Source organism: Dipodomys spectabilis, unplaced genomic scaffold (assembly GCF_019054845.1).
Source record: "Dipodomys spectabilis isolate Male_0828 unplaced genomic scaffold, ASM1905484v1 ptg000003l, whole genome shotgun sequence".
In the NCBI taxonomy this organism is placed as follows: Eukaryota; Metazoa; Chordata; class Mammalia; order Rodentia; family Heteromyidae; genus Dipodomys; species Dipodomys spectabilis.
Window position 1 is genome coordinate 17590171 of NW_024870680.1, and position 11885 is coordinate 17602055.

At 37.0% G+C, this 11885-nt stretch overlaps 2 protein-coding genes across 2 annotated transcripts; one reads left to right on the forward strand and one right to left on the reverse strand.

Moving 5' to 3' along the window:
* The first annotated feature begins 5666 nt into the window (after window positions 1-5666).
* LOC122113882 (olfactory receptor 51G2-like) lies at window positions 5667-6626 on the forward strand. The gene has a single exon (XM_042687026.1). The coding sequence runs from the start codon at window positions 5667-5669 to the stop codon at window positions 6624-6626; it is 960 nt and encodes a 319-aa protein (XP_042542960.1).
* A 4269-nt stretch (window positions 6627-10895) lies between these two features.
* LOC122113885 (olfactory receptor 52Z1-like) lies at window positions 10896-11885 on the reverse strand. Its single transcript, XM_042687040.1, has one exon. The coding sequence runs from the start codon at window positions 11883-11885 to the stop codon at window positions 10896-10898; it is 990 nt and encodes a 329-aa protein (XP_042542974.1).

Consider the following 11885-nt stretch of genomic DNA (forward strand, 5'->3'; position numbering starts at 1 on the left):
TTACCAGAACTCAGAAAAAGGAGCATGTGAGGGGAGCAGCTGGCCTGTGCTTTCCCTTTGCATATGGAGATGAAGCTTCCAAGAGGAGCCAAAGTAAGGAGTCAGGAGAATGACTAATCTAGCTGCATGATCTGCTGTATCACAATTTCCTTTCAGTTCCCATTGTGACTGATTCAAACCAGAAACCAGAGAAAAAGAGAGCCTGCATATGCAGTCCCTGGTGGTTAGATATAACACACTAGCTCTGAAAAATAATTCAAGCTTGCTGTTTTACCAGACACTAGCCTGGCCTTCACATCTCTGTATGGGTGGTCTAACTATTGAGCATATCAGGGGTCATTGTTATCACATTCTAATCATCTGTTGTGATTTCAAGATTGAGTTTATGACTTAAAATTAACAGAAAATTGTACAGCGGAGGGCATCAAAGACATTCTTCACCAATGAGGGAAATAAATAAAAATTATTTTTGGTACTTTCACAAAAAGGAGAAGGTGTAAAGGTGGAGATACAAAGCTTATTCTTATGATAAGGTATAAATAAATTTTAGTTTTCGTAGATATTTAGTGGGTGAGGGATTTCACTAGTGAATTAGCTAAATTTTATTTGCAATTACTGTTACTTCTTCTGAAGTCATTAATTGCAAAAAAGGGAAGATATTTAGAAAGTCAATATTGCTGATAAGTGTATAGAAGACTTTATTTGTTGAGAAAAAGTGTCTATTATAATCAGATGAAGTTCTCCAAATAATTTTTGGAATGTTTTTATTTTTAGGTAGTTGTACAAAGGAGTTGCCAGCAAAGCAGCTTATAAATGCAGCGCATCTTGATCATTGTCCCTGTTTACAACATTTTCTCACTCTTCTCAATCCACTCATCCCTCACTTTCTTAATTTTTTGAGGATATACATTGCATATTTTGCCATTTAATAAAGCAGTTTATGTCTACAATGCATCCTTCATTTTTTGGCTTGGAAGAACTTTGTGGCACAGTTTCAAGTTCATAATGGAAAAGCAAAAGATCTGAGTAACAACCTTGGATTTATTGTTTATTTTGTGATATTGAGGCAAGAAACTAAAATAATTGGATCTCATTTTATATTATAACGTATAGAAATAAGCTCAGACATTGCCAGATCTTAGAATGTACATTCTGTGCTCTTCTAGAGTTTATGTCCCTAAATCCCTCTTATTAGGTACAGCTATCCAAAATTATTTTTTTAATTTTATTTTATTGTAAAGAGGCTGTACAGAGGGGTTACAGCTACATAAGTAAGGTAATGAATACATTTCTTGTTGAGCATTGTTACCCATTCCTTTCTCCTACTATCCCTCCCTCCCCCACTCCTTCCTACCCCCCAAGTTGTAAAGTTCATTTCTTGTGAGTTTCATTGTTGCAATGGGTCATCCTGTGTCCTTGTTTCAGCATTTTGTTTCCCCTTCCCTTCCTCAAATTAGATAAATATATATATACACAAGAAGCAGGTACCCACAAGATACTATATTGGATATGAACTTTACAACTTCATGGGCGGCGGGGGAGGGGAGAGAAGTGGGGAAGGGAAGATGATAGTGGGAGAACAACAAAGGAGGAGGTAACAATGCTGGACAAGAAATGTACTCATTACCTTACTGTAACTCCTCTGTAAAGAATCTTTCAATAAAACAAAATTTTTTAAAAAGATGTAAGGTGCCAAAATCAAATACAATGACAACAGGGATATACCATAGGGGGAAGAACATACAATAGAAATAAAAAAATCACAGAGTACATTAAAAAAAAACAACAATAAAGAAAAACCTCTTGTGTCCAGATCTTGGGGTTCATTTAGCTTAGCATCACCTTACATGGTCATATGTACATAGCTTTTGAGCTTTTTGCTCATCTGATAAGATTATCCTAGATCTATGCTAATTATTGCAAATAAGGGAAACCATGGGACCTATATTTCTTTGGGTCTGGCTTTCTTCACTTAATATGATTCTTTCCAAGTCTTTCCATTTTCTAACAAATGGTGTCATTCTTTCTGATGGAAGCATAGAATTCCATTACATATAGATAGATAGATAGATAGATAGATAGATAGATAGATAGATAGATAGATAGATATAGATATAGATATCACATTTTCTTGATCCATTCATCTATTGAGGTGCATCTGGGTTGGTTCCATATCTTAGCTGTGGTGAATAATGCTGTGATAAGCCCCAAATTCTTCTTTATTCTCTCATATTCTAGTTGTAAACTATTATCTCATATCAGGTTGCATTATGTCATTTGTTTCAGAATTTGATGCAAAAAATATCTGAGAATCTTAAAAATTATTATTTCCCACTTATTGCTAAATTGTAGCATCACTCTGCAAGCTGATAATAGTGGAGCGAGGGCTTTTGGAAAGCCATAAATGGAACTTTTGGCACTGACAGGGTTATAGCCACTGTCTCCCATTCATCCCTGGGCCTCAGGTCTCTAAGGATTAGAATCAGCCTTATTAATTCATCTTGACTCTAATCCCCACAAGTAGAATGGCTACTCACAGTAAGGAAAACTCTTGTATCAAGTATGTGAGATCTGGAAATAATAAAAATGAGAAGAAATAAGAAAACACAGAGAGGAACATGAGAAAGCAAAAGAGAGGAAAGGAGATAGTAAATGTTTGAGGAAAGCCAGAGTCGGCTTCAAGAAAGGTGAGGTACTCAGCTCCTTTAATGACATAATTTTTTACCGAAATGTTATTGTTGTTCATGTTCATGTTTGTAGCTTGCAAGTTAGACTCATATTTTTCAGGCAGACAGGCTTATTTAAGATGTTCTAGATTCCATGGGAGGTTCTTTGTATCTATTGTTTACATAGGCTCAAGGGCTATTTGAGAAGTTTCAGAATGAGACTGACATTTCACTAGAAAACTTAGAAGATCCCTTCCAATTCCTTGTTTTGTTGTTTTAAAATGACTCCAGAATTACAGCTCCAAAGTTTTTTAATCTCTCAGCCGGGCGCTGGTGGCTCACGCCTGTAATCCTAGCTACTCAAGAGGCTGAGATGTGAGGATCGCGGTTCAAAGCCAGCCCGGGCAGGAAAGTCCATGAAACTCTTATCTCCAATAAACCACTAGAAAAGCGGAAGTGGTGCTGTAGCTCAAGGGGTAGAGCGCTAGCCTTGAGCTGAAGAGCGCAGGGACAGCGCTCAGGCCCAGAGTTCAAAGCCCATGACTGACAAAAAAAAAAAAGTTTTTAATCTCATGTACTAAGTCCTTTAGACTGTCAAGTTTATAAACTAACCTGACAAATTCCATCCTCCACTTTGGAGGTAAATGATATCATATGGCCACATTGATGAATGTGAGACTCTAGCAGCAGCGTTTCCATAGAAAGGGAAGTTAAGTAATAAGGGTTCCATCAGTACTGAATAAGGGTTCACAGTCAGTATTGAATGTGTATGTTTTAAAGTGAATGGGTCTGTTGTGGGATCCCAGCACACTAAGGTAGTTGCTAAGATTCACAGCCCACTGAAGATCTCATTCTTTCTCTCGAACTTCTTGATCTAACTTGAAAATATTTTCTTTGAAAATTGACACTGGAATAGACTGAACACCATCTAGGGAGGCTTATTGTAATCATCAGTGAAAGCTTTGGATAGAGAAAAAGATTAAGAAGGGAATGTTTTCTCTGGCTATGTTGAATCTTCCCTGAATGAAATTGATTTAAAACTGATGATTCTGAGCAAGAATCAAACTTAGATTACTTTGTGAAAGGCCAATCCATGCTGTTTTTTTACATAAAAGGACAATGAAGAGTCCTCCATTTCTTCTATACCCTATTATATATTAGATTGCTGTTGTCTTCTTTGTTATCACTGTTACCATTGTCATTAGTAGCAGATGCTGACAGCAGACAGTGTTGTAGCTTTTTTGAGCACTATGTATGAGGATCTATTCATCTTCATATGATAATAGTCCTGATTTGGTCATTACACAAAATCTGTTTTAATTCTTAAATATTGTCAAATTGTGGGTTTTTTTTTTCAATTACCACAGGAAGCATCTTTTGTGCACATAGAAAACAAAACATTTTTTCCATAATCAAAAAGCATACACTGGGTGTTGTTGACTCATGCCTATAAATCCCAGCTACTCAGGAAGTTGAGATTTGAGGATTGTGGATTGAAGCCAGCCTAGGCAGAAAAAGACTCTTTTCTCTTAATATTTTTTTATTGTAAAAATACTGCATAGAAGGGTTACAGTTACATGAGCAAGGTAATGAGTACATTTCCTATCAAGTATTGTTACTTCCTCCTTTTCAGTGAGACTCTTATCTCCAATTAATCACTAAAAAGCCAGAAGTGGAGCTTTGGCTCAAGTAGTAGAATTCTAGCCTTCAATGAAAAGCTAAAGGGCAGCAGCACAGGCTCTGAGTTCAACCTCCAATACTGGTACCAAAAAAACAAAAACAACAAAACAAAAACAAAGTGTGCAACATTGGAATCAGACTATAACGTAGGCTGATGTGACTGCAGAGCCAGAGAAACACCACTAAGAAGGAGATAGTGAGCAAATTAGTCCTTAAACTTTGAAATAAATGTATTGACATGAGTATGGTTCACACTGACTGCAAGGTCACACATCTCAATTAGACCTCATGTTTATACCTTTTTAGACATGAAGGACAAAATATACAAAGTCAGAGAAGTGATCAGAGCTAATTAGGCAGTGAAGTGTAAAAGAAGCAGATTTCTGTATTTTGATGATGAATGACACTGCAAAGGAATCCACATAAGAGGTATGAGAAATAGTAAGCGGGATTTGGGATTATTATGAGGTTGTCAGAGGGAGGAAGATAGCACGGAAAGAGAATGTTGACTTACAGAATATATGGATCGAATCTGGTAATATAAGGAATCAGAAAGACTGGATATAGCTTGGAAGTTGCATGTTCAAATTCTGGTTTAATTTCCTGGAAAATTATAACTATGAAACAAATACCTAGAGTTTATTCACTCGAGGCTTAAGGAGATTAAAAGGGAATTGACATTCTCCAACAATGAAAATCTTACAAGAAGATGCTAATGTATTTTCTTATTGTGGGAAATAATCCATTCCATAGGTTGCTAATTCTTACGTTAGCAGTTCCTTAGCAAATGATGTATAAGTGGTATGGTGAAGAGCAGCTCATCTTTCTTAATACAGGACATTTCTCTTGACCAAAGAGGAATGAATTTGAATTGGGAGTGAAAAGTTATGATCCTGATTTTTGTTATTTCCCTTCCCCTCCCCAAATTAGAAAAATGTATATGCAAAATGCAGGGCACTGATCAAATAGAGTGAAAACAGGGGTTATACCATGGGGGAAGAACAAACAAGAAAAACAAAAAAAAAAAATCACATCGTGCAAATGTACTCATTACCTTACTCATGTAACTGTAACCCTTCTCTACAGTATCTTTATAATAAAAAATATAAAAATCTGATCCTGGTTACCAAATTGACAAACACCAGCAATGAAAAGGAGAAGATGAAGCAGGAATGAGGGGGGTAGATTAAGGAGTGATTTGAGCTAAGCCAATGAAATTGTTGTTTCCTTTTTTTCTCTTACCCCTTCCCCACCATGAAGCAGACAGTGTCTCACTAGAGTATGTCTGTGGAGCTGGACTGTGGTCAAACCATCCACTCTATGGCAGCCTTAAACTCTAGCCGTGCACTGTCCTCCACCTTCTATCTCACCGGAATCCCTGGCTATGAAGAATATCACCCCTGGATTTCCATCCCATTCTGCTTCCTCTACCTGGTTGGGATAACAGGCAATTGCTCCATCCTACATATTGTCCGGACAGACTCCAGGCTCCACGAACCCATGTACTACTTCCTTGCTATGCTCTCCCTCACAGACATGGCCATGTCTCTGACTCCAATGATATCCCTTTTTAGGGTGCTGTGGTCCATTTCTAGGGAGATCCCCTTCAGTGTCTGTGTGGTCCAAATGTTTGTGATTCACACTTTGTCCTTCACTGAATCATCTGTGCTCCTGGCCATGGCCCTTGACAGGTATGTGGCTATCTGCCACCCCCTGCGATATGCTACCATTCTCACCCCAAAACTGATTGCCAAGATTGGAATTGCAGCCCTGCTCAGGAGTGCTATTCCACTAATTCCACTTCTTGTTCGTCTGGCTTTCTTTCCCTTCTGTCACTCCCATGTCCTTTCTCATTCCTACTGTCTGCATCAGGACATAATCCGCCTGGCCTGTGCTGACATCAGATTTAATGTCATTTATGGGATGATCGTGATTACTATGCTGTGGGGTATGGACGCTCTGGGCATTTTAGTATCTTACATTTTCATTCTCCACTCTGTGTTAAGAATCACATCCCGAGAGGGGAGGCTTAAGGCACTTAACACATGTGCATCCCACATCTGTGCTGTGCTCATTCTGTATGTGCCCATGATTGGGTTATCTATTGTCCATCGCTTTGCCAAACACTCATCTCCCTTTGTTCACATCTTTATGGCTCATAGCTACTTAATGGTTTCACCAGTGCTCAACCCAATTATTTACAGTGTGAAGAACAAGCAGATCCGTCAAGGAGTCCTTCATCTGATTTCATCCCGGAAAATGGGTTCCACTTTGTGGTAATCACATCTCAAGAAAGCAATGGATGGCACCAGTGGTAATTCTGTCTGCTCTAACTATTCTACAGAGTCATCAACAAAAGACTAGTCTAAAAGTAGAAATAGAGCCCACCAAGCATCAAAAAGAGGCTGTAATTAATAGTGTTGGTGCCTATTGAGATAAGAGAGCTTGACCCAATATAGGCTTCATAAATTCAGAGGAGTGTTTTAACCTTTATTCACAGTACTCTCCATCAAGTTTGGAAATTACAACTTCAATCTTTGATATTCTGTAATAATTGTCATAGGAACATATACTCTCTTTTATTGTATTATGACTGGGTTTTAATATATGCATACTCTATCTTATAAATGCTAATATCTTATCTTGATAGAAAATCATATGGTTCATAAATTTATAAACTGTCATGCTGCATGAGAACAAGCTTTTCAACTTTTATATACCATGTTCCCCTCTCCTCTGGAGAAGCTTAGCTTCTTCAAGAATAGACAGCAGCAACCTTCATACATAAGTTTTTTGATTTGTTTTGTTTTGTCAGTTGGTCATGGGGCTTGAACTCTGGACCTGTGACTGTCCCTCAGCTCTTCAGCTCAAGGCTAGCACTCTACCACTTGGGCCACAGAGCTACTTCCAGATTTCTGAGTGGTTTATTGGAGATAAGAGTCTCACAGTTTCCTGCTCTGGCTGGCTTTGAACCACAATCCTCAGGTCTCAGCCTCCTGAGTAGCTAGGATAACAGGTGTGAGCGACCGGCACCCAGCCATACATAAGTTTTGGAAATATTTTTAACTTTATAGAAACTTGAGTCTGAAAATTTTGGAAACTTTCAGATATTATATTAACTTTTTTTAATAATAACTTAGGGCAAACTGTGATGTAACTGAGGTGCAAGTACTTACAAGTTAATAGTAGTTGGAAATATGAAATTATAGATAATTTGTGTTACAACTTTTATCAATATACAGATATAAACATGTCTTCAATTTTTTTCTTTTTTCTTTGCCAGTCCTGAGGCTTGAACTCAGGACCTGGGCTCTGTCTCTGAGCCTCTCTGTGCTCAAGGCTAGTGTTCTACGACATGAGCCACAGCACCACTTCTGGCTTTTTCTGTGTATGTGGTACTGAGGAATCAAACCCAGGGTTCCATTCATGCTAAGTAAGCACTCTACCACTAAGCCACATTCCCAGCCCCTGTTTTCAAATTTTCTAATGTATGATTGTTCTAAATTCATACTTTGACACTGTGTGTAATTGAAAAGTACATCAAGAAAGAAAAATGTTTAGGAATGCTTTATGGTCCTTGTTATTGTATAGGACTTAACAACAGGTAATCTGTTTTCTCATATGTTACTAATTACTATTTTGCAGGCTATAAAAGAATTGTAATTTATTTACTCTAAAAGCAGCTCTTTATAATTACTGATTATACAAATATATAATTACTGATTATACAAATCCATTCATAAAATAAAGAATGACAAGTTTAGATATACTTTGTAAAAATCCTGTGATCATCAAGTCACACTTGACACAATAAAATAAACCACACAAACACATAAGTAGGATTATAAATTTCAGGCAGTGGAGATGAAAGTAAGGGGAGAAATATGAACATCAAAATAAGACATCACTCTTCATATAATTCATAATTAGAATAACTTTGAATATAAAACAGCACCTTGAGAATATGAACTTTGCCATCAATTATATGTTGCATAAGTATCACTTAATTATATATGAGTATCTTTCAAATATGACTTTTAGATCCAGAATATATTTTAAAGCCATAGATTTTTAACATATTTTAGTGGCTGTTAATAAAAGCACACTGAAACTATGAGATTCTAGATTTAAAATTTTTATTTGCCAGTAAAAGCACTTCAAATGATCATATACACTTTGATTATTAAACTTATGAGCTATTATCAGTAAAGCATAGCTATAATTACTTTATATTCATAAAATATATCTCAACAAAGACACTTAGAAACACTTAGTCTCCATAGACATTGAGGGATAAGGGGTTAACAACTATAGCAGTGGTTCTCATTAGATACTTTGTTGAAAATGAACTATATAACTTCTGGGTGAGGACCTGAGGGAACAATTGGGAGAGAAGGGGTGGCATTGTCCAAAAAGAAATGTACTAATTACCCATCTTATACAACTGTAAACTCTGTACATCACCTTTACAAGAACAATTAAAAATTTTACAAGAGAAAGAATGATTTTTTTTCTCCAAATTAGGATACTTCTTTCCAGAAAGGTATATTTGCTGAAGAGATGAGCAATTATGTGACTGAATAGTAATTTATTTTTATCATCTCTAAGTGGTTATGATTTTCTTTTATTCACATAGTTGTGGCAAAGCATCTTATTATTCCATTTCATCATTTAATTATTCAATCTAATTAAACAATAAGAACATTTTTAAACACAGTATGGATGATCGCCTAATTATACACAGAATCCAGAAACAGCCTATGCTTTTATAAGCAAAATGATGCCAATAGATTTCATTCAAGACACTTAATCCAACTAATTCAGTTACTGGATTGTGGGTAGGGTTTTTTCTAAATTATTATGTTTATGTTATATATTTGTAGTCTTTGTAGAAGGGAAACACTTTAGCTTTTTTATTAATCTGGAAATGAATGTTTTATAGTAAGGAAAATGAATTATATTTCAGAAATTAATGCAGATAGCTTTTCAGATGATAGATTATATGCCAGGTACGATGCAATCCGAAAAACTGCTGAATGTGGGAAGAGGAAAACTAGGAAACTATATACAAAACAAAATCTAAAAAAAGAGCTACCCCCAAACTGATGTGTTGGTGTTCATCTCAAGATCCTAGCACTTGAGATATTGAGGAGAGAGGATTATGAAATCAAGGCCATCCTGGGTTAGCTACTAAGATCTGCCAATCAATCAGTCCATAAACCAAATGAATCTAGTGTATAATCTCATATTTCCAGTGAACATTTCCAGATCAACATTTCCTATTATTCAAAATAATACCAAAGTAATTGCACCCATAATAATTCAGAATTTTAAGGGAGTCTATAGATCATGAACTGATCTATAATTGTGATATTGTCTAATTCAAGGGAATTATGCTATTTTCCTGACATTACTGCCTTTAAGATACAACAGTGTCACCAATTCAGCAATGTTCTCCTGTAGTTGGCAGCTTGTGTATTTTCCTATTTGGAATTTTAGTTATCTTTACCCTTCAAGGTCATGTTGTAATTCAGATTAGCTCCATGAAATAGCTTGTGTTTTGTTAATTTATTTAAAGTAAGGAAAGTTAATTACAGCAGAGGGAATGAAAAAGAATCTTTATTATACAAGGTATTGAAAAACATAAGATGATTTCTGGAAATTAGGGGAAACTTTATGAGAGGAAAGAAAAGAATCATACAGATATATCATAAGGGATATTCAAATTATAACATAAGGGCTATTTCAAGAAAAATGATTAGTAGTTATTTGATTAATTAGGAGTTCATTTATTCAACAATTATTTATGAAATTCTTTATATTCTGGGATCTTGTTGATGTAATAGTGAACTTGAACTTAGAAGTAATCCCTGACTTCAGAGAAATTTCATTTTTCTCCTGTCCTTGCTGATTTACATGGATAAATGTTAGCACAATCCTTCTTGGTAACCTAAATTTTCTGTTGACTTCCTGTTCATTTCATTTCTTTAAAAAAATTTTTTTAAACCATAAAAAGCAAGAAAAAAACATTTGAGTACTTATGTTGGGTTTCATTTTGCCTAACACCAACTTATCTGACCATTTCTGCTTGTCTCAGACATATATTAGTTTTTGCAAATAAGGGAAACCATGGGGCCTATGTTTCTTTGGGCCTGGCTTACTTCACTTAATATAATTTTTTTCCAAGTCTTTCCATTTCCTAACAAATGGGGCAATGTCATTCTTTCTGATGGATGCATAGAATTCCATTCTGTATATATGTTTCTAACATATTTATAAGGTACCATGTGATTTCTTTGTTGATCTTTATGTCCCTCTCCCACGGAAAAACCCTGTTTTCACTGTATTTGATGTTGGTATAATTTGTGGAGGGGAAGGGAAAAAACAAATTGTTTAAATAGGGATACTGGTGGACCCATTGCAACAATGAGATGTACAAGACTATATGTCGAAAAACGAACTTTACAACTTTGGAGGAGGGGGGGGAAGGGAGTTGCTTGCCTTGTTCATTCCATTTTTAAGGCCATTTAAAAGGCATCCGCATTTAGATCATCTGGTTTGACAATAGAGTCCTAGTACCCTCGCCCTTATCTCTTTGGTCTTTATTCCATAAACAATCGGGTTCAGAGTAGGTGGCACCAGTAAATAGAGGTTTGCCAGGAGGATAAGGGTATGCCTGGGCACACGATGCCCGAAACGATGAGTAAAAAAAGAAAAGAAAGCCAGAGTGTAGAATACCAAGATGACACATATGTGAGCTCCACAGGTTCCAAAGGCCTTTGTCCGTGCCTCCCTTGACGGCAATTGCAGGACTGTTCTCAAGATCAACCAGTAGGAAAGAGAGATGAGAACAAAGTCCAGCCCTGTGGTGAGGAGAGCGGCACTGAGTCCATAAATACTATTAAGGGCAATGCTATTGCAGGCCAACTTGGCAATGCCCATGTTCTCACAGTAGGTGTGGTGGATGATGTTGCTTCGGCAGAAGTGTAGCCGAAGAATGAGAAGGACACCAGGGATGACAACAATTATACTCCGAGCTACCAGAATGAGGCCCACTTTACCAATGAGAGAGCCTGTGAGCAGGGTTGCATAGTGCAGTGGTGTACAGATAGCCACATAGCGATCAAAAGCCATGGCCAGCAGGACAGCAGATTCGGAGAGGAACAGAGCATGAACGAGAAACATCTGTGTGAGGCAGGCAGCAAACGGAGTCAGGGAAGGCCCCTTCCAGAAGATAAGAAGCATTTGGGGCACTGTGACGGTACACAGGAGGACATCATTGAGTGCCAGCATGGCCAAGAAGAGATACATGGGTTGATGGAGATGTCTGTCACAGGCTACCACAGCTGTAACAAGGCCATTGCCAATTACAGCCAAGAGGTACATGAAGCTGAAAGGGATGGAGATCCAAACTTGGACATCTTCTAATCCTGGAACACCGGTTAGGAGAAAGGAAGTGAGCTGAGTAGCTGTATAGTTGAGTACTGCAACAGACAAGTGATTAGAATGTACTGCAGGAAAAAAATACCGAATACACAT